This window comes from Wyeomyia smithii, chromosome 1 (genome assembly GCF_029784165.1).
Source record: "Wyeomyia smithii strain HCP4-BCI-WySm-NY-G18 chromosome 1, ASM2978416v1, whole genome shotgun sequence".
In the NCBI taxonomy this organism is placed as follows: Eukaryota; Metazoa; Arthropoda; class Insecta; order Diptera; family Culicidae; genus Wyeomyia; species Wyeomyia smithii.
In genome coordinates this window covers 11,130,105-11,153,495 of record NC_073694.1, presented here as the reverse complement: position 1 = coordinate 11,153,495, position 23,391 = coordinate 11,130,105, and the positions used below count along the sequence as shown (strand labels likewise).

General features: G+C 41.4%; 1 protein-coding gene and 1 long non-coding RNA gene across 5 annotated transcripts; one reads left to right on the top strand and one right to left on the bottom strand.

Annotated features, from left to right (window-relative positions):
* Window positions 1-155: 155 nt before the first annotated feature.
* LOC129733895 (forkhead box protein K1-like) lies at window positions 156-22,987 on the top strand. 4 transcript variants are annotated; one of them, XR_008729738.1, is made up of 6 exons: window positions 157-623; window positions 19,736-20,926; window positions 20,981-21,712; window positions 21,771-22,093; window positions 22,194-22,290; window positions 22,381-22,521. XR_008729738.1 is itself a non-coding variant. In XM_055695481.1 (5 exons), the coding sequence occupies exons 2-5, from the start codon at window positions 19,836-19,838 to the stop codon at window positions 22,557-22,559; spliced, it is 2,325 nt and encodes a 774-aa protein (XP_055551456.1). In that variant the 5' UTR covers window positions 156-623; window positions 19,736-19,835; the 3' UTR covers window positions 22,560-22,987. The 4 variants fall into 4 exon arrangements, 3 of the variants coding, with proteins under 3 accessions (XP_055551456.1, XP_055551457.1, XP_055551458.1); XM_055695481.1 differs by lacking the exon at window positions 22,194-22,290 and having other exon boundaries at window positions 156-623; window positions 22,381-22,987; XM_055695482.1 differs by lacking the exons at window positions 157-623; window positions 22,194-22,290 and adding an exon at window positions 17,682-17,857 and having other exon boundaries at window positions 22,381-22,987.
* Window positions 311-1,215, bottom strand: LOC129733896 (uncharacterized). Its single transcript, XR_008729739.1, has 2 exons — window positions 793-1,215; window positions 311-729 (listed from the first exon to the last, which is right to left on the bottom strand). It is a non-coding gene; the product is annotated as an uncharacterized LOC129733896 (long non-coding RNA).
* Window positions 22,988-23,391: the final 404 nt, after the last annotated feature.

Sequence of the window (23,391 nt, the reverse complement as noted above, 5' to 3'; positions counted from 1 at the left end):
TTTTGGAAGCATTCTAGGATCTGAAATAAGACTCTTTAACATGACCGCACCTTTCATGCTTTCTTTCATACAAAACACAGAGCGCAGCAGAATCCAGCTCCCACTGCTTTTGACGTCGTCGTGGTGAGTTTCGTTTATTCCGTCGTCACTCCGCACCAATGCGACGGCACCCCAGCAGCCGCATTGAGTTGATAAAAAAAGCGAAGAAACGGAAAGAAAACGCGCATCGATCAAAAACAAAAACAACGCAGCAGCAGCAGCAGCCTACCAAAAGCTACAGCGCGTGTGTGTTTACAAAAGGCAGATCGTCTTTATTTTCACTATTCTGTGCAAGAGTGAGCATTTGATTTGCTATTTTCGGTTCAATTATTCTGCATTTTGTGCGGTTCGGAAGCTAGGAAACCCAATAAAGCGACGATTGCGGTTGTTAATCGAACGGTTCCGGTAGGATTTCGAGGTTTGTTTTGTGTTTCACGCTAAACACGCAGATAGGAAAAAAAACCACAGGAGGAAACCTTGTGCATGTGCTTTTCACACCAGCAGTGAGTTGAAAGAGGCTCTGTCCAGAATTTTTCACTTGACTTGGACGACGGAAAAAATCCACGCTTGTTTTGCGGAGTGACGTAAGTTGAAATGTGATTTTTTCGAATGTTTGTTTACTACTGTGTTTCGGTCGGTTTTTGGGAAAGGTGAGAATTCCGACGAGAAATCATTGCTGACATATGGCGGCTGGGACGGAAAGTTACGTAAACAATAAACCTCCATGACGAAATAATGCTGCGCTATACTCACCTCATCGTGAATCATGATGTGTGCTGTTAGCCAGAGCAATGCTTTGCGTAGTTAAAATCGTCTCGTCACTGTTTGCGATTGGCTTATGTTGATGTTTACATTTTAGCTAATCTCACGTTGTACATTGTTGGGAGTGAGTTGAATTTGTTTTCTTCTTTTCCGCTTTTTTAAAAGAAAGCAAATATATTTTGAACAAACGTTTCTCTGTTGATATAGTATTCTGAAAATAGACTTATTACTGTTATTACATCTAAAAAGAAACAATATTTTCACATGATAAAGCGAAATCATGCTATGACATGTAGAAAACTGACTTTTTTATACCAATTTATGAATTTAGAAAAACATACAAAATGTTAAAAAATTATCACTTCTAGCCACACGGGCATTCAAACTCACCACCGAGAGAAAATTGCTGTTGAATTTCATAATAATCACGATTTTTGCCACAAGTAACAGGGTTGAGCTAGAGATTCTCAGAAATTTGTATATTTTGTAGCTTGAGTTTTATGACCTATGCACAAAGATAAAATTTGAAAAATACATACATACACTAAGTTCGCTTTTTACGCGGATTCCGGAATTTACGCGGGTTTTTTACCCAGATTCGGAATTTACGCAGTATTTTTTTTGCGCGGATTTCGGTTTCTCTTCACTCAGATTGCATAATAACCGCAGGTTTTTTTTACGCGGATTCTGGAATTTACGCTGTTTTTTTTTACGCGGATTCCGGAATTTACGCGTTTTTTTTTACGCGGCACGTATCCCCCGCGTAAAAAGCGACTTTAGTGTATATCGTAAGAGAATATCTACAAAATAGAGGGGGTGGGGGCAAGACGGACATGTTAAGGAAACAGTAAATTTGTATGTGTAAAACATCATATTTTTGGGATCTTAATTCTTTACACTTTAGTTTGACACAAGCACTTTGATGCGTAGTATTTGGTTTCACGATCGAAAATCGTTTTCTACGTTTTTTGAAACAATAAAAAAAGATTGCAGAATTCGCTTTTTTTTGAGTGTGCGGGTGAAACGGACAGGTGGTGTGGGTAAGATGGACAGGTAGGGTGGGTAAGACGGCCATGTTAAGAAAATTAAAAATAAACGACGAGTTGAGCTTTTATAACGTTATGAATCAGCGAAACGTGAAACGAAAACACACATGGAGGATATTTTAAGGTTTTTGGCCTTACTGGGCACACTCCGGGAACAGGGTTTTACAAGGTCCTGTATCAGTTTTTCAGAGGCAGTTTCAATCTTATCGAACTGAATGATTTTATATATTATTTTATTTATTATACAGCGGAATAAATCACAAACAATTATTGGTGACAGCCAGTAGCTCAGAACAAAAAAAAAACAAATTCCGTTCATCGAAGCTTAGTAGCACGCCCATTCAATCAATTAGGCGCATGCATTGCAGACAATTTCAGCGTAATGGCATGTCGCGTGAAACCGAATGTCACATTTGATGCATCTGCCTCATCCTGAGCCATCTACAGAATCAGAAAAACCATTTCCGCATTGATCGCAAAGTGAATCCTCCGGAACAATTTCTCGCTTGACACGTTTAATTGGCCTTTTCATCTTCTTGATGAGTTTTATCTCTTTTGCAGCTTCAGCTATCGCTAATTCTTGGCGGTATGAGTCAGATGTGATCTCAACCGCTTTTTCGGTTTTGCGCTTCCTTTTCGAGCCTCGGGGTCTGGAAATTTTCGGAAGCGGCAGAATTTCTTTAGGCGTAACGTTGAAAGATGATTCCATGTCACTAACAGCTTGGTCGCCAGGAATTAAACCATCTTCCAACGTAGATTCAACTACACTTTTCTCTACCGTGCAGCTTGCAGGTTCATCATGATTCTCAACAGGTTGTACTTCAGGTTGATCTGTAACTTCGGACGGCGCAAAAGATTCATCCGAAAATACGTGACGATTGCAAGGCCATATTCCGGTTGCTTTGAAACCAGAAATGGCAACACTAATGCTGGCAGCCTTAACAAAAGCTTGCGCCATAAAATCTGCAACATCGTACAGCCCAATTACAACCCCAGGATGTTGGCGCAAGAAAGCGTCTGCTGCGTAGGAAAAGTTCTTCTTACTTTACGAACTAATTTCATTTTTGTCATATGACTTACATTTTAAGTTTTAGTAAAGCGGGCAATGTATGCAGTTTGCGAGGATGCGAAAATGAACGGGAATAGAAGGTGTGACTTTTAGGCTTAGAAAAATTTTTCCCTCGTCCAGACGGGACTCGAACCCGCAATCTCCGTTGTCTCCGGCAAGGTGTTTTGGCCAATTAAACTACTGGGAAAGGTATAAATAGTTCTAAACCAAAGTCGAATCACCCTCTACACCCTCTACGCGTTCGGAGTCTAGCCACCGACTGAGGTGTCTCATCGCTTGCGCCGCTGTAGATATAATAAGTCATTATACACTGTGTGCGTGAAGAGATCACTCTCTCAGTTATAAAAAATAAACTCCCACCGGGCAGTGTGTGCAGTTCATCGTTGGCGTGCTGAGATACGGGAACACAATAGTAGAGGGTGATTCGACTTTGGTTTAGAACTATTTATACCTTTCCCAGTAGTTTAATTGGCCAAAACACCTTGCCGGAGACAACGGAGATTGCGGGTTCGAGTCCAGACGGGGGACGAGGGAAAATTTTTTCTAAGCCTAAAAGTCACACCTTCTATTCCCGTTCATTTTCGCATCCTCGCAAACTGCATACATTGCCCGCTTTACTAAGTTCTTCTTAAATGGTCCCATAAATGCAACGTCTAGAGGTTGCATCTTATTACTGCAGTGGGGGGGGCAATACAAGAACTGTTACAAAACTGTTCCTGGTCCTTTTCAGCAAAAGCCAGATTCTTCGTGTGACTACTATGTCCGTCGATAATAAGTAATACTGGTGTTTCCTTTGATGGCTTAGCGTACTCCAGGAAGTGGTCGAACCAATCGAGAAATACTTCCGTCGTCATATATCCCGATGCATTACACCGAAACTTAGTCCCAGCTGGAGCACCTCTCTTCAATGCTTCATTCATCCGAGCTCGAGGAAAGATCATGAGTGGAGCAACATATTTACCGGTTGCAGACATGCACATCATCACCGAAGTAGTTTCTCCACGTTCCGCAGAGGAAATCGATCCCACTTGCTTCTTTCCTTTTAAAGCAGCAATTTTTTGTTTTTTTGGAGGGACCTTCGAAGAATATTTTCATTTAAAATAGCTAAAAAGGTGTGAACTGAACTATTGAACTTACTGTGCTGATTCCGGTCTCGTCTGCATTATATATTTGGGTAGGAGCAAATCTTCCTTCTTTAAGAAATTGCTCGAGTAAATTATAATAAGCATATACTGCCTGTTTGTTGAAACCTCGTGCACGCGCGTAAGACGTGGCTTCAGGCTTTCGAAAGCTTAATTTTGGATTTCGTTTCAGAAAGCCGAGTAACCAATCGCGCCCTGCCATTTTTTTGACTTTGTTGAAGGGATGTGGAAGGAAGTTTCTTTCGGCTAGCTCGAAGCCAAGCTTTTGGACATCCTTTTGAGTAAGGCCATAGAAGCGACTCTCTAAGTCCAAGAGATGCTGTACCAATTCATTTTCCTGTTCTGCAGTGAAAACGGCTTCCTTAGGCCCCATACTCATTGTCATTGTAGGAAATGCAATTCGCCTCTTCAAAGTGGTCCTTGGAATACCGTATTTTACCGCGGTAGCAAGAACCGAAATTCCGCAGGCCACTTCGTGTCTAGCAGCAGCCAGCTGACTTTCGGTCCACGTCTGACGGGTAGTTGTCCTTTTGTAGGATCGAGGCATACCTTAATTTGAAGAACCAATATTATAAACACTGACCGTCTTACCCACCCTGGTGGTGGACCATCTTACCCCATCAGTACACACAATTTTCAAACTTTCATAGTTTTTCAATAACAATATACTTTACCTGTATCTCTTCGCGAATAGATCAGCCAAGTTTCAAATAACCGAAAAATGGATCAACATCCAATAAAACGCGACACTTACTGGAAAAAACCTTATTTTCTGACACAAAAAAACTACATCCGCACTCGAACTTGTAGCTTTGTTATAAAGTTTGTTTATTTATTGCACATTTGACGAATGTAACCATGGTGACAGTGGTTCGAGAACCATAAACTAACTTGATGATAGATTGGCCGAGACAATTTTACAGAAAGAAAGTCGCTAAGCTTAAGAATAAGTCACATGTCCATCTTACCCACCCTGTCCGTCTTGCCCCCACCCCCCCCCCCCCCCTACATAACGGTTGATAAAAAAGGAAAAAATTTAATAAAAAATTCAATTTTGAAAATTATTTAAAAAAAATTTGAAAATAAAAAAAATTAAAATTCTTAAATGAAAATACCTGAATAAAAATAATTTCAAAAAAAAATATTTTTCAAAAATTTGAGAAATTAAATACAAACAAGTTGACAAATCTACATATACTTTAAAATTTTATTTTTTTTGATACTTTACATTTGACTACAAGTACATCAAAAATAACTAGAAGATTATATATTTTTGTAAGAAATGTTTTTTTCTGACTTTTAGGGGGATGAATCAAAAATAAAATTCTTATTTATTCGAAACAAAAAATCATATATGAAAAATAATTATAAAACATTTTTTTCTTCTATGATTCGATTATATATAAAATTCGTTCATATATAGTGAGAAAAAATCGGAGACTGTACATTCGATCGAAATTAAATAATTTGATGGTCTGGCGCGGTATATTTCAGTAACAATTCTCTTTCAAATCTCTCTAACACTAAGATTACTGTAGTGTTCCTGAAGAGGCTCAACTGAGGTCAATTTACGGTCTCTATATATCATCCCGGTTCGAAAAATAGTAATCAGGTGGAATTCGGCCGTTTTAGGTTGTTTTCCAGAAACCGTAATTCAACATCTTGGAATTTAAAATAGCTTCCGAAGTCGATTTATGTCATCCCATCAAGATAAATCGGTGGAACTATGTTTTTGGGCCCATTTTTTGTAGGTTTTCATACGATTTTATTTTCTTCAATATTTATTCTCCAGAGATGTTCAGTATGCTCCAAGACATTTATCGATACATGATATTTGTAGTAGATTTTCTTGGGAAATACAACAACCATAAGCTTTTTGAAAAACTGTTTAAACTGGGGAATTCACAATTTCAAAGTCTCGACCGAACTACGAAAAAATCACAGGAAGGTTGTATCCAAAGCCACGACCGCAAGGTTGAAGTAGGATACTTTTACAAGAAAGATAACCCTGCTGCTTGCGTGTCAGTCATTTTTTCTAGTAAATAAACGTTGACCGTTCATTGGCAGTATTGTAATTTCTTTTTGTTTGATATTTTGAATGAAGTTCATTGAATATTTTTGAATTTTGTGCAAATGAGAAGTGAAGTGCTGCCGAATTGTAATATGCACATTTAATACGACATCATTAAACGGGAACGGAACAAAGACTACGATTATGCAGAACGTGAATGACGGCGCGATGCGATTCGCCTTACCGTGGTGAAATGTACAGCTCTTCTTTAGGTCGAAGTAGAGCTATATATTTCAGCACATTTCGTCTTGCCGAATCGCATCGCGCCGTTATTTGCGTTCTGCATAACCGTAGCCAAACACTAAGCGACGCAAACACGTAATAATAGTCAGAGTATGCATGTAGATGAAGATAATTAACTTTGGATTATAGCGCAAAACGAGAAAATATTAACTCTTCAAATATTCATTTGTGTTCTTCAAATTTTAGTTTTACAATTTAATATCAAATGAAATGTCTTTTTTTTATCTGATGAAGCTCTTATATAGTATAAATGATGCATTCCCAATTTACTAGGTCCATAACAATGCCGACCGTGCTAGGGACAGCAATCGTGTAACCACCAATCAGAGGTCGAACTTTGTTTTTTGACAAGGCTTAAGAATTTTCAATAGTACAATAGTTCGAATAATAAAATTGCAATTTCATGCATTTGGTAGGAATCTTAGAAGATTTTCTAATCGATTGCTGCAAAAATGAAGGAAATCCATCGAAAACTAACCGATTTATTAGCATTTGAAATTGGACATATTTCTCACTTTTTCCAGTTTTAGATTTTCATTTCACATCCCTATGTAGCCGAACTTCCTGAGAGAAGTATTCTACTTCAAAAAGCATTTTGCTGTTCAAAATCGGTTGCTGATTACAACTTTTGAGCTGCCATAACATTGGGGGAATTAAGATACACGGACAACATGCACTGTGGAAGCTATTTCACATTCAGTAAATTAGACGGCCGCGACAGATGTAACTGCTAGAATCCGCACAGAATGCTTGCTTACGTTGTCAAAAATTATTAACTTTCAATGACTTGTTTATTTGCCTTGAAAAAAGGCATTTTGCTGTTCAAAATTGGATTTGGTGATGACGATCTTTATGCTGCCCCAACAGTGGGGGAATAATGGCAGTCTGGCGAGGCACGCTGAGAAGAACCGCGCTGCTACTGAGACATGGTGACCAACCACAGCGCAAGTGATTTATTTCATTTGAGGTCAGCCACAGGCGCAACCCGCTATTACTTCTGAGTGCTGTATCTGCTTCTACTGCTGTCAACGTTGTGGACGGTCCATCCAGCTCACCTTCCGACTAATGAATGTAGCTAGTTTTTTTTTTTACATTAAAATTGGTCTTTATTCAATTCATTTTGTTTTGTACAATGTTGAAACATTTTGAGAGATTTACAATATTTGTTTTCAACTTCGGGTTCCTCGTTAAATATTTTTAATATTTGTTATTGCTTTTTTTTCATATGTGCATTATTTTGATGGTTCAACCATCAGTATTTAAATTTGAAAATCCTACTTACACTAAAACTTTATAACCTAATTTACCAGGCCTCGAATGAGTTGGTGCTCTGAGGAGAGAGCCTTCTCCACAAAACTGGCGTAGGAATCCTCTATCCGCTCCTGTACTGTCTTGCATCCGGCCGCTCGATGCAGGTATGTTATTCGGATGTCGTAGGGGGCATTCATTATGTTCCTTAGCAGACGATTCTGGACTACCTGGAGTTTCTTTTTATGGGTCTCGGCACAGAAACCCCATAGTGGCATGGCATAGTTTACCACCGGTGCGACTATCATTTTGAAGATTGCGATTTTATTTCGTTGCGACAACCGCGACCTACGGCATGTCAACGGGTATAATTGCTTCATCAGTCCGATGCATCTTTTTCTGAGGCTGTCTGTGTGAGCATTGTAGAGCAGTTTGTCGTCGATGGTTACACCGAGGTAGCCTGCCTTGCTGGACCATTCGACGGGATGACCGTTGATCGTTATTCGACAACTTTCCGGTGGAGAGAGCTTTTGCAATTGCCGGTGTTTGAAGATTATTGTTTGTGTTTTCGCTTCATTGACTTTGATTTTCCAGCTGGCAAGGTAGTCTACGTATGCAGTTATCCCACGCTGCAGCCGGGCTCGGTTGTCCTTTGGCATTCGTCCATTTGCCAGTATCGCGCTATCATCCGCGTACAGCGATAATTTGCACCTACTGTGAAGTGGAGGCACGTTTGATGTAAATATGCTGTAGAGGATTGGGCCCAGTAAGCTGCCCTGTGTTACTCCAGCTGGAATACCATGTTGTTCCGAGTCCGTTCCATAGAGATGGACTCGAAAATGCCGATTGCTCAGGTAACTCCTCACCATTTGGACCAGGAACACCGGGAACCTGGACTGGATAAGTTTGTGGATCAGCCCGTCGTGCCACACATTGTCGAATGCTTTTTCGACGTCTAGTAGTGTCATGGCAGTGTTGTTGGAGAGTGACTTGTTTCGGTAGATGATGTTTTCCACTCGAACCAGCTGTTGAACGGCGGAATGCCCTTTCCGGAAACCGAACTGTTCTGGTATGATGACCTCATGCTCTTCGATGTGCCCCAACATGCGCTGAAGTATGATCCTTTCGAAGACTTTGCTCACCGATGACAGCAGTGTGATGGGCCTGTAGCTTGTCGGTAGAGTCGGGTCCTTTCCTGGCTTCAGAATGGGAATAACTTTCTCTGTTTTCCATCTGGTCAGGAAGTGTTCCAACTCGAAACATCGCCAGAAAACCGTAAGCTTTGCTGGACAGCTTCTTCAGTACCAGGTTGAAGATGACATCGTTGCCTGGCGCTTTCATATTTTTGCCACATTTAACCGCAGCGTTCACTTCCCTCTCTGATACCTGGCTGGCCGCCGGAATGTCGTGGATTTGATGTTCTAGCTAGGTGATTGTCTGTCGAACCATGTCCTCGTGTGGGCTTATCATGCTGTCTCCGATGTTGGGCGCCAAGACGAGCTTGTTAGCGATAGCATTCACTTTCTCGGAAGGAGATACCAGAATGCCTCCTCGATCGTCCTTCAGGGGTGGTATCGCTTTCGGTTTCTGCTTCAGTAGTTTCGCCAACTTCCAGAAGGGCTTTGAATGGTCACCCATTTGACCAATGTCAGCAGCGAACTGGTCGTTTCGAATTTTTGCCACCCGGTCTGCGATGATTCGGTTGAGGATGGCGGCTTGTTGTTTCTTCAGCAGGCAGCCCGTACGCTGAAATTGCCGTCGGATGGTGTTTCGCTGTTGGATTAGCCTACAGGTTTGGGCGTCAATTGCGGTAAACTGGCGCCTTACCGGTACCCAACGGACGCAGGATTCTTCTGCGGCATGAATTGCTTCCTCGAAGATTTGCAGCTGGTTGTTTATGGCTTCAACGGATGGCAGGATCGGTTCGTCGTCAGGTAGGCGTGTGTCCACCAGTCGGCTGAATGTGACCCAGTTGACCCGATGATAGTCTCTCCTCATCTGGACCGGAGCAGGTGATGGATCCAGTTCGAGTTCACACACCACCGGGTAGTGGTCGGAGCTCAGTTCGTGGTGGGTGACCGGCTTAGACAGGGCCAGGTCGGTTAGGAAGACGTCCAGTGTCGACGTAGTACCAGCTGGGGGTAGAAAGGTTGGTTCGTCTGGAAAGTGGATAGCACACGTGCCTGAGCTAAGGTGTTCCGCCAGCAGATCACCATTTTTGTTGCAGCTTCGGTTACGCCACAGTGTATGGCGCGCGTTGAGGTCACCAGCCACCACAAAGCCGGTTCTGGTATCGATGAGTTTTTGGAGGTCTTCCGCGTAGAGCTTGGATGTACCGTTGCGTTCCACACACTGGCGAGGATAGTAGAGAGCAAACAGCATGATGCCTCCATGGAAGGCATGGATCTTCACTCCGATGGCTTCGATGATACTCGTCTTCGGATGCGGGAGGATTTCGTAGCGGATGCCGTGTTTGACGATCACAGCAACACCGCCACTGCTGGAGTTAGGGTGGTCTAGCCGAACCATGGTGTGGTTGGGGAGCGAGAAGTTGGATGTTGGACTCAGCCTGGTTTCGGTGATAACTCCTACGTCGAGTTTTGTTGAGCAAGGAAGTTGCTCAGTTCGATCTTTTTCGCCCTTACAGAGCGAGCGTTCCAGTTGGCAATACGGATGCAGCGAGGCTCAATTGACCCCATATTTGCAAACCATATGTCCAGGCGTTGGAAGTTGACGGAAAGGCCACTGGGATTGGCACACCGGCGGGCTGCGGGATGCTTGGGAAGTTTTTTCGTTCAGAGCAGGCACAGACGGACTTTTTCTTATGTTTCTTCCGGGCTGATTCGAAGTTGTCGCTTGTTACCGAATCTTGATGTATTCGGTCTCTTGGGACAGTTGCGGTCCGAAGCAGCGTCAGCGCCTTCGCAGTTGGCGCATCGTTTGGCGGGTGCATTAGATTTGCATTTTTCCGTAGCGTGCAGTTCGCCACAGTTGTTGCAGCGACTCTTCAGATGACAGTTTCGGGTTCCGTGGGCATGGTACAGGCGATTCATGCATTGTGTGCGTCAGCGCGTTTGTTGCGGTAAGCTTCCCATTTTACGATGATGTGCCCAATGCTTTTAACTTCACTCAGCTTCTTCAAGTTGGTGTACCCCTTTGTAAAGTGTACCAGATAAAACGACTCGTCCAGATCGGCACACTCAACTTTACGCCGGATGATGTGTGCGGCCAGGGCAGTGATGTTGGATTCTTTCTTCAACCGATCCAGGATGCTGGTAAGGTCAGCCAGTGGGAAGCCACGGAGCCGTCGTGTGTGTAGAACTCACAATCAGATTCCTGCAGGTAGATTTTCACTCTGTCAAATTCTTCCGCCGATGAGCACAAAATTTTGATGCCGAACCGGGTTATTTTGTATGTCGGTCGGGCATCGCAGTGCTCCATTTTCTCGACGAGGTTCGCGAAGCCGATGTTCTTAACCACCAACGGAGGCTGCTTCTTCCCGGACGAGTTTTCCGATGCAGTCACACCGGGGCCGGCTGGCTCTTGGTGGCTTTAAGTTTCTCCGTCAGCTTACTGAAGGTGTTTTTTCGCAATAACTCCGCTTCCAGCTCGTCGTCACTAATGTCAGGTGCTTCTGTTTTCTTCCGCTTAGGCTTGGTGCCCGTGGATTGCAGCGTCCAGGTTTCTTCCACCTCCATCTACTAAGTGCACAACGTATACTTTGCTCAGTTTGTAAAACGACTGTTCTGTTCAACGGTCAAAACTAAACTGTGAAATGATGAATGTGATGAGCGGCTCCGGCTGAAACAGGCTCTTATATAGGCCAAATAGCATGTTTTCAATTGCAAGGTATATGATCCTGTCGACCGTGCTTGGGAAGCAAGCATATAACGACCAATCAGAGGTCGAATTTTTCGTTTTGACAAGGCTTGACTATTTTCAATAGTACAATAGTGTGAATAATAAAACTACAATTATCTTGTTTTGGGAAGAATCTTAGAAGATTTTCCAATCTATTGCTGCAAGAACGAAGGAAATCCATCGAATACTAACCGATTTATTAACATTTGAAATTGGACATATTTTTCACTTTTTTCGGTTTTAGATTTTCATTTCACATCCCTATGTAGCCGAACTTCCTGAGAGAAGTATTCTACTTCAAAAGTGTAAGAAATGTGAAAGTTATAATTTCTCGTCTCGTTTTGCTAGTATAATTTAATTCTAGACATTCTAAATTATGCAAGATGAAAAAATTAACCAATTCAGAAAATATATAATTTTGACCAGAGATGTGCCCACTTTTGCTGTGTGAAATTTTTCCAGGAAAACAATGCAATTATTAATATTGGGGTCAAAACATAATCATTTGCTAAAAACTGGAATTTTATTTTTTAAATATATCCGGCAACACTGTCACTTGAAGTTCATATGCTTTTCGGATTCCTTAGCTAATTTTCTTCTAAAATAATGTATCAAATCATTTCTAGACATCAGGGTTGATATTTGTTGACACTCTTGAGTGAAAGTGAAAAAAAGCATCCATAAATGTTATTTTTTTACAATCCTTTCAGAGTTCTCCCTTCCCACTTTTTGCATGGAAGTGAACTGTCAAAACACCTCATTATATTTCATGCGATGAAAGCAAGACAACAAAATCAGTTTATCAGTTAACGAAGATTGTCAAGGCATCGGTCAGTGTCAGTGAAAAAGTGTTTCGGTGAGGTTCATTTTGGTTGAGTGAACTGTTTGTTTTGCTTTTTCGCTTTGAAGTGAAGATCATTTGGTTGGATTTGTCGTCAAATTTTATTCCGTAACCGTGAACGATGCCCGCGATCTATTTCATCTGAGTATAACAGCACGTTACTAGGACGAAAATCTAGTGTATCTGAAAGAGTGCTGCGATCATTGGAAGTGAAAATTGAAAATGATTGGCTGTAATTTTCGAAGAATTTTGCTGGGGAAAATGACTTTTATCAGCACTGCTAGACATGCGTTTGTAACCTTAATTAAAATAAAATAAGGATTTTTGGCAACAAATGGAACTTTTTTCAAAAAAGGGGCACCTAAGTTAATGCTAGAGACTGCTCTATTTTAGTTATCTCTTTCATCCATCCGTCATTCACAACGTTAGCCTTTATCATTCCTTGATGCATCGCCTGAAGCCTTGCCGATTCCGACACTACAGCCCATCTGAAGTACTTTGCCTATTGCAATGGGAGTGAAGCAACCCTTTTAATTGTTATTGCTTATGTGCAGAACTAATAAAGTTTACCCATAATAACCAGGAACTGTAATAATCTTCAATGTTCGGGTGATTCGTGCGTAGTTCTTCGGCAAGCGCAGCATCATCTCGAGTTGAATGAGCTCCCTAGCAAATCGGATTTTCCGGTGTTATCAGTGTACGTAACAAACTTTGATATTCAGCGTTTGTTTCTACACTTACTGAGTACACATAAACAAACACTTCCATTGACTGATCCCGCCATGATTGCAGTATTCGATGTGTAATAGCAGACACCGTATAATTCTGTTTTTTTTTTTCGTTAAATCCTGTAGCGTAATGAAATTGTTCATATCGTTAAAATCAGGTCATTCTTTCTCACACCATCGCGGGACATTGTCAGTAAATACAACTTTTTGATTCGCGGCATCGCTATATGCAGTGTAAAATATTTTCTACAGTATTTCTCAAAACAATTAAGTGGCAAAAAAAATTGAGCGCAGCTGATTCCTGAATTGCTTTAGACAAAAAGTTACCTGAAAATGGATGATATGATCTGATGAGGTTCAATTTGGGTATACGTAATCTGATTAAACAAATCAGTTAGATCAAATCAACTACTCCGTCCAAGAAATTATTGTTTTCGTATTGTGCATCAACTTGTGAGCTGTAAATCGACATTGAATCGGTATCGTTTGAATGAGAAAAAAGATATTCAATTACCTGTCCATTTTTGTATTTAGTAGCTCATCAGCAAACGTAAACGTTTTTCTAATATCTGAATCTGGAAGAACTTTAATTCCAACACCCACAAAGTATGCACAAATTCACTAAAATAAATCTCTGTATAGCGCCAAATAAATACCATTTCTTGTTGATTCAAATCGACAAACCTTCTTCCCAGTGTAAATAACGTCGCAATCAAACGTTAGTTAAGGCCTCAACACAATGGATACGTTGCGGCTGCGTTTGCGGCAATTTGACAGCTAGCCCATACATTTTCTGTCAAATTAACGTTAACGCAACGTTTTTATGAATTTTATTCAAATTTCGCGTAACTTTTCAAAAGGGCCTAATTAACAATTAGCGATTATCTTCTCTCGCTCTGATTCGTTAATTACAGCTTCAACAATTTTTGCCGCAAATCGAAAGATTGTAGTGCTGCCTAGCTTACTATGCAAAGAGTATGATGAAATATGTAAAAATAACTAAGAGTCTCTTAATGTTACTTAGGTCCTTTTGAAAAGTTACGCGAGAAATAGACAATAAGTTTTTGTTAGTTGCACCCCAATCCCAAATGACTTCGGAAATTCTAGTTACAAAGACATTCAAACTCACCACCCAGAGAAAAAATGCTGAATTCCATAGCTGTCGAATTTTATCTAGCCGGTTTCAGTTAGATATACCTTTTTTTCAAGTGTGGAAATCTGCCAAAAACTCTACGGATATTCTGGTTTTAGAGTCGTTGTCAGATACATTTGAGAAAAATGTAGAATCATTTCTTTTGTGGCCTCTCCGTTTTTGAAGACGGTTCTCCAAACATGTTGAGAAGCTTTCAATAATTTCAGGGTAAATTAAACAAATATTTTTCTATTTCTCTAGTTAGCGCAGCTACTTTTTAGTTATTCTCCTAGCTAGTTCGAAATCATTTTTCATAAACTTCGTTTAAACTCTGACATATTTTCGACTAAGCTCTGAGTTACATATGGACTTAGTTTTGTTATTAGCCTTATACGCACTACTTAGAACTCTATTAGGTCTGCTTTGCTTTTTCCTGTAAACGCTTCTTTTCTTCAACCAATTTCAATCATTTGCTTTTTGACTTTTCCTCTCGTCAGAACTCCTATATTAATAAAAAAAATATTTTTTTTGGGAGCTGCGCACTGCGCAGCCGCAAGGTTTGTCCACTTTGTCAAGTGAATGGTCGTGGATTAGAAATTAAGTAAAATCAGGCCATTCGATGTCAATAAGGACTTAAGCATGCATTTATTCTCAGGCCTCTCATAATAACTCTGGCCAGAAGGATGCCTTACGAAACTTCTGCAGGGAATTATAATTCTCGAGATTTGGTATATCAAAGCGGTAAGCGTGTAGAAGGAGGGTAAAATCATATTACACACAAACACGGATAAATAATAAGCATGCCACTTCTCAATAGCGGTATTGCTAAAACTAGAAGTGCGGAATACAGCAGACACTCGGACATATCTCACAATAAATCATTGATACTGGTCGCAGTAAGCAATTCCACACAGAAAAAAAAATATTTTAATTGTTTTTGTTTTTTTTATGGACTACCGGTACATTCTTAGGCATTTTTAGTGCATTCGAGATACCTAGTTTGCTTTATCAATTTTTAAAGTAATTTCTCAAATATTTTTATACACATTGTTATATTCTTCTGTACCTAAGAAACGTTTTTTAACCCTCTTTGGCTAAATTTTGATCCTATTTTATTTGGATCTTTTCTGGTAAATTGAAGCGTTTTAAAGCATTATTTCCATTGTTGGCTTTTTCTAGCCTTCAGAACCTGGTTACCTACGTCTAAGGCACGGAAGAATGTTATTTGTAAATTCCTAAACTTTCAGCTACATCTAATTTTCATAGATTATTTATGGGGTGGAACAAGTGAATGTTACCCGAAGTCAATGAATGTTTCTTTCTGGCTGAAGTGTCTTGGCTGAATTTTTATCATGTAATTTTCTGGTCGTTCTGTCTTCTAAACGTTATCAATTTTTATGTCTTTTCTCGTTATATGTGTGACTGATTGATAATTAATTTTAAGCTTACTCTTTAAACACTTACTACCATTTTTCTGTTTTTTTTTTTGTTTTCAAACCACTTCAAATTAAATTTTGTTTATTGGTCTATTTTATCCTTTGAAAGTATTTTCAAGTATTTTAATTTAAATACTTAAACCATGCACCATTTTTTAGTAAACGTCTCAAAGTGGTTCCAGCTGAGTTTAGAGTTATTCTGGTTACTCAAGTCAATCATCTTCCATTTGTAAACTACATGTAAGTTTTATTTTGTTGTTATTATTTTTGTTTCTGGTCTCAACCGTTTTTTAACAGTTATTTTTATTTTTGTGGATTAAATTTTAAATCTATTTTTTTTTTGTTTTGAAAGAGGTTCAGATGCGTTTTCAGAATTTTTTTTTTTTCCCCTTCAACAAGATTTTAGTCACTTAAAGTTGTAATCACAATTATTTTCTTTACGATTTCTTCTGTATTTTAGGGATGTTTTTCAGTGTAAACTTTCGTATGCTTTCTTACTACCCATTAGAGACATTTATAAGTTTTTTGAAGTTGATTTTGGTTGAATTTTTGGTTGTAGCTTTCGAGTTTTTTTCTGACGTAAAATAAACTTTTTTACTATTCTACTGTTTTTTCAAGTAAATAATAAACTTGGTGCTATTTTTCTTTCAACTTCTGTTCTGTTGCTTTCAAAAATTTTAACGTTTATTGTGTTTAATGGATAATGATTGACCATTTTCTTTCATGGTCTTTTCTGGTATCCAATACGATCTTAACTTTTCAACATGCATCTTTCTGCTTGTATTCTTTCTGACTTTGGTATTTCAGAAATGATTTTAGCCATTTCAATTGGATTTAGAATATGCTTCTAGTTTATTATTTAACATTTTTTGGGTGCATTCAAAGGGATTTTCAATGGTAAATTTGTGTCCTTTTCAGTGTACTCTTCGACTTTTTCGGTGTTTTCTCTCGGCCTTCCAAACAAATTTAAGTTTTGTTTAATTTACTACATTTCAACTTTTGATGGTGAGCATGTATAGCATCTTTAAACAAATTGTTAGTTATTTTTCTAGTTTTTCAAGTTGTGTGTTGAACAGGCAAGCGTTAATAAGTTGATAAAAGTATAAGAATTTTATAACATTTCAGACATTCGATGTGTAAATTTATTAATTTTTTTATAATTATTTTAAATTTTGGTCGTTCTCAACTGCATTTGAAATGAATTTCTGGCAACATTGTTCCTTTTTTCGACTAAATTTGGTTCATGTTTTGTCCGTCTTTTCTATCGTCTATTCAAATTAATTATGATAAAAATAAAATTCAAGGTAAATTTGTGATTGTCTTATTTTGTGGTTGTTTTATTGTCTTCAACGGCTTTGTAAGACACCTTGAATAGAATTTAGATTTTCTATATCCTATAAGCGTTTTTCAGGTATTTTAGAAGAAGAAAAATCATTCTTTTAGAAAGAAATTTGAATACAATATTTATAAGGTATAAGTTAATTATGAAACCCTATTCTATTTTTCGTTGCTTGTTGAAGTGTGTTATATATTTTAAACCTAGTCAAGAATCATTTCACTTCGATTTTTTTCTGGCAGGTTTTATGATGTTGGTCTTTACTTTACTGTTCTACAGATCTTTACTTCATTTTATCACTGCATTTTAGTCACTAAACAAGCCACAGAAATAAACGTTTTTAAACTTTTCTTTGTAAACAAAATATCCACATTGTCAAAGGGGAAACATGAGGACAACTTGTTAAAAATATTCTACAGAATGTTTCTACAATATGTTTTGCGTAATTTTGCAAATTCTTTTTTACTGACGATAATTGATATCAAAAGATCAATGCTTCAGCTGTAAATTAGATATTTTTTGAAACATTAAGATTTCATTCATAAAAAGTTTCATGTTTTTTCAGTTTTAACTTTACAACTAGAATGCACACACCGTGAGCCCACCAATCACTTGCATGCAACACCCTCAACCGGGCATGGCAACACTGCCCCTCCGGAGTGGTGAAAAACTGACCCGTTCGTCGCGTACCACACGACGATCACGAGCAGCACAGGGTGTCGAACAATCTGTCAACTCGGTGGTTTTCGCTGTGGCTCGCGTGCGTGTTTTTCTTCTCTCGGTTTGACCTTTTTCGCTGCAAGCGAAGCGAGAGTGCGTGTGGATTTTTCCTTTCGTGGAACACCGGAAAAAGCAAGCCATTTTCCTGCCACTTTTTGCCGTTCCAGTCGGGCCAGTTCCGGGGTAAGTACGGGAGAGTGCGTGTGACTCCGGGTCTCGTTGATTGATGAAGTTTTTGGTAGCTTCCAAAGTGAAGTTCATTTGTAAACAAAGCCCTTCCTCGCTTTTTGGCTGGATCGGACGGCCGGACGGATGGATGGATTGCGGATGGCTGACTGGCTGGCTGTTGCTCGCTGATGCGAGTCCGGGCGGTGGCGTGTTTTTGTTTGCAACAACAACCAGCAGCAGTCAGTCAGTCAGTAGCAGCGAGTCCTAACCTTTCCATTATTTATTTATTTTTTCTGCTCACCCGGGGCAGCTCGTCGCCCTCGATGGTGATGTTTTGCCTCCCGGTTTGCCCTGTGTGTTGCGTCAGCGGAAGGGCTTTGGGGGACGAGAAAAAAAACAGACTTGTGCCTCCTTCTCTACTAGGGCGCGTTTGATCGATTTCTGCTGGACGGTGCCACCGACCGGATTGTGTAATTTTCCATTTTTCGTGACGGTTTTTAGTACTGAGAAGAGTATTTTGAAACGTTAGCTAAGTGCTGTTTTTCGGACATTCGGGTAATTTTCCGTTCTCAGTGTGATTGGTAGAAGAACGACGGTGATGCCCTAGCGTCACTTGTCTTACACGGGCGTCTAGTGGGAAAAAATCTTGATCGGTGAAGCAATTTTGAAGAAACCTTTTTTTTACTGTTCTGTTACTGTAAGTTTACAAGGAACTAAAAAGCAAATTAATTGCAATTGTAATATAATATCCATTACACGCAACATCTTTCGCAGATCATCCCGAAAAATATCATGTGGAAAAACAGCACATAAATGAAACGTTATAATCGCCTAAAACTTACTTCGTAAAGAATGTGATTGCCTATGTGAGTTTAATTATACAAGTAATTGCGAAAAAAATATAGGCATAGGTCTGGTCAAACTAGTATTTATTTATTATTTTATTTATTTTATCGATCTGGTTCCTCGATGGTTGATTAGCTATATAACAGTTTGTACAACAACCATCAGTTCCATCTGAAGCATCATCTTAAAAGGATACCCATCCAAATACTGGCAGACCAAAGTTATTGTTCTGCCTCCTTCAGTTGTTTTTCCCTAGGCCCTATTTCTTACTCTAGAAAAACCCCTTAGTGATTCTTTGCTATGTTTGCAGGCCTGTGATCCATCCCCTTCCCGGGGATCAACTATTTTCCAACAACTCAGTTTCTTGTCTTTAAAAAATCGAAACCCAATGTTCCCTACTATTGTTTGTAGTCACTCCAAGGTTCGTCTAGGTCCCATCCGTCGAAGGTCGCTGTACCTAGAAGAGTACCAATGGCATGTCGATTCGGTCAAATGCTCCACTGTAATCAGTGTAAAAGGGCGTCTACGTGCCTACGAATATCCTTTGGATTGCGATGTAGGTATCACATCCATTAGGATTGGTAGCTCCAATAGCAGAAACCATTTTGTCGCCTTAAACCCTTCCAGTTTGATCAACCCGAAAAATACTGCCTTATTTTTTCCTCTTTTCCTCGATTCATTCAGAGTGTGCTGCAGAGGGTGGGTAGAAGTAGGGAGGGACATGTATAAACGAAGAACAAACTCAGTCTACTAGATTGCTATTTTCGTTTGCCGGGAATGCACAACAATAACAGCGATAGGAAACGTTGCTAGTTTGTGTGCTTGCGTGCACACTAAGCAACCGCTTCGCTTGTTGATTTTACGACGTTACACTATCGGGCCGCCGCCGCTGACTGGCGCAGAGAAGAGAAGAAAACAAAAAAAAAACCACAAAACCGAAAGCCGCTCCTATCGTTCGTTTGTTTACTTTTTTTCGGACAGGTGCTGCTGTCCAGTAGTATTCGAGTAACAAAATCTGACTCCCACCTTTTTGTTTTATATTTGCAGAATACAGCAAAAAAAAACCGCAGGTCTCTATTTTTCTTGCAATCGCGAGTGTCTCTAGATGCGTCAACTGTAGTAGCCAACGAGAAGCTAGAGCGCTACAATGACCGACAACAACAATTTCCACATCCCGCAGCATGTTATCAAGCACGAGACCATTCAGTCGTCTTCGTCGTCATCCCCGCCGCAGCATCATCAATTCCAGGTGTACTACCACCACCAGCCGTCGCCGGCGGCCACGGTAGGCCAGCAGCAGTTGAAACCGGCGGCGACGCCGGCGCTGAAGATTGTCGAAACTGCATCCGTCGAGCCCAGCAGTGGTGCGGGCACTGGTATTGACTACAGTACGCATCACCACCCGCACCCGCAGCAAATCATCGAGTACGATCCGATTAGCGAGCCGGTCAACGTGGTCATCGAACAGCAGCAGCACTACGTCGAGAGTCAACCTACCATCGAGCAGCAAGAGCAGAGCGTGATCGAGGCACTCTGCCAGCAGGCACACCAGAATCGACTGCAACAGGAGCAGCAGCATGTGGTAGCCTTCAAGGGAAAACGCCTGCGGCTGGAACAACATCAGCACGAAAACGGTTCCGATGCCATGAGCGACGAAGAGAACGATGACGACCGTCGAAGGAAACCACATCACGGACCGACGGCTCACGGTGAGTCCATCGAGGAGCAAGAGCAGAGTATTATTGAGGCGCTCTACCAGCAGCAACAGCAGAATCTGCGGAAACTCATCCATCACCAGCCCCTCTCCTTGCATCGGCACTCGTCCACTCCACCGTCTCGCTCGATTTCTCCCTCCCAGTCACCGACCGTATCGGGGACGACCGATTCGCTCGGTTCTCGCGTCTCATCTCAGCCCGGTCAACCGACGCCGAATGTCTCCCATCTGGCGCCCGCTATTTCGCTGGCCAACATCAACCAGAACAACTTTATCGCCCGATTGATAAGCAAGGACAACATTCTGCTCATCTCGGAGGACCTCATCGAGATCGGTCGCAATTCATCCCGCGCCCAGGTGGACTTCCACGTCGGCCGGAACAGTTTCGTCTCGCGAAAGCATCTGCTACTGCACCACGACCACACCGACGGGGAATTCTATCTGTCCTGCTTAAGCAAGAACGGGGTCTTCATCGATAACGTTTTCCACCGAAAAGGTGCCGAACCGTACCTGCTGCCTAAGGTGTAAGTAAACCTATCATAAAAGAATTTTTCAATACTAATCGGATTGTTAAACAGTTGCAGCATACGCTTCCCCAGTACAAACATCAAGATACAGTTCGAAAGCTTGTACCACAAGAGCGCCTCTGAGCCGCGTGACTTGCTGGATGCCAGCGGAGGATCCTATTCGGCTGGCCTTCAAGCGGTCGGTAATGGTCCATCCGGTGGGGGTGGCAACGCGCAACCGAATTCGTCTTCTGGTGCTGGTGGCGGTGGTGGCAATAGTGGCGGCGGAAGTATGTACGCTCCGCTTAAGATCTCCATTCCGCCGGAACCGCCCAGCTCATCGTCGATGGAACACATGGACCTTAGCGGTCACGGTCGGGATAACGGCAAAAGTCCGTACCCGTCGCCAACGGGTACCATCAGTGCGGCCAACAGTTGCCCTACCAGTCCCCGCCAAGGTTATCACGATTTTTCGATGTACGGAGTTGGCCACGGTGGCTCCCTTAACCTGGGGCACGATGGTAATGCCGACATGAGTGCCGGTAGCGGTGGATTGGCCTCCAGCAGCAGTGCTAACCATAGCTTTAATGACTTCCAACCGCCAGCCACGTCGCAATCGCTCGAGAACGAGAAACCTCCGTACAGCTACGCCCAGCTTATTGTGCAATCGATTTCGGCTTCGCCGGAAAAGCAGCTGACGCTGTCCGGAATCTATTCGTTCATCTCGAAGAACTATCCGTACTACCGGAATGGAGCCAACAAGGGCTGGCAAAATTCGATTCGACACAATCTGAGTCTGAATCGGTATGTAGTCAGCATTTGTCGATTTCGAATGACCAAAGTAAGCGGTTTTTCCTTCCAGGTATTTCATTAAAGTGCCCCGGTTACAAGACGAACCGGGCAAGGGCAGTTTCTGGCGTATCGATCCCAACAGCGAGCTGAAGCTGGTGGATCAAAGTTACCGCAAGCGGCGCCAGCGAGGCAGTCAGTGCTTCCGGACGCCATACGGTATGCCCAAATCGGCTCCGGTTTCGCCCACCCCGATGGATCCGGAGAGTCGGGAGGGTTCGCCACTGAACGAACTGCTGATGCAGTCGGCTCCCGGATCGCCCGGACAGGTGGCTGCCAATGCGTACGTACACAGTAGCTCCGGCACCGGCGTGCCGGGCCATCCTGGCCAGGAGGGTAAGTGCACCGACCGTCAATCCGTACGCGCACCTCTAGCGAACAGAGCCCGTCCGATCGACCAAATTTCGTTGCAATTAATTTTATTTTCTCCTTTTAGAACACCACAACTTTTCGATGGTTTGAGTTCACTTTTTGTTGTATTCGTCGTATCTAGAGACCTAACTAGCATTTATTTTCACCATCTTCGACCGGAGGTTTGTTGTTCATTCACTCCCTTCTTAAGCACACACCAAAACGCTTACCCAGCCCGTTATTCACGTGCGCTAATGATTTTCGCTTTGCAGAGCCTTCTCGGAACAACACACCACCGGCATCCCTCACCAGACGGGCGGCAGCTGCCACTACCGGCAAAAAAAACCTCCAAAAATTCGTTACACAAAATTCACCCAACACAGCCACAGCCCTCCACACCAGCAACAGCAGCAACCTCTGCAGATCTGTAGGCACCAGGACCCCTTTCTAACCTTGTTTTTTACCCTTTTCTTATATCGTCGAATGGTGCCATTTGTGGACTTTTCCACCACCAACAAACCACTTTGCGGTGTAGTAGTTCTTTAGTTTTTTTTTTCTCCAGCAAACTTAGGCACATACAAAACCACCCCAATTGTATGGACAAATAACCTTTCAGGTATATATTTAGATTTATATGTACTAGGATGTGAGACTACTTCGGCAGGGCATTCTAATGCGCAAAACCTACCGAAATAGTCCGATACTCTACGTGTTAAACAAACAAAGAGGATAGGTGTATCGAGTAAAACAAAACAAAAATTAAGCCGAATACGAACAAACCATTGATGTTTTTTGTGTTCGTATTTGAAGTTGTTAGCCAGCAGCAGCGCGAACCCAGATGATTGAAGAATACAAAGCAACATGAAATCTGTTTCAAAAAAAAAAAAACAAACGCTCAAATCTTTAGAAAGTAAAGCAGACATCCGAAGGTCCCCCGACAAGAAGAGTGAACAACTCAACAACTCAAGAGAAGCTGTACATAAAATAACTCAGATTCGTTTAAAGGAACAATGCCTATTCGCCACCTATACTGAACTTCAAGTAGTGAACAACAGGTGAGAGAATTTTTTACACTTTGCATCATTTGTTTTTTGCTATAAAAAGGACCGATTTACGGTTAGACCTAGAAACATTGTATTCATTTCGACTACCAAGCATTGATCACTTTCATATGAAAAATTGGAAAGTGTAAAGCAGGTATTAGACGAAGCGAATATTTGCTATTTTAGGTACGATTTTTATTTGCACAAAATAAAATCTGTACCAGAAATAGCAAATATTTG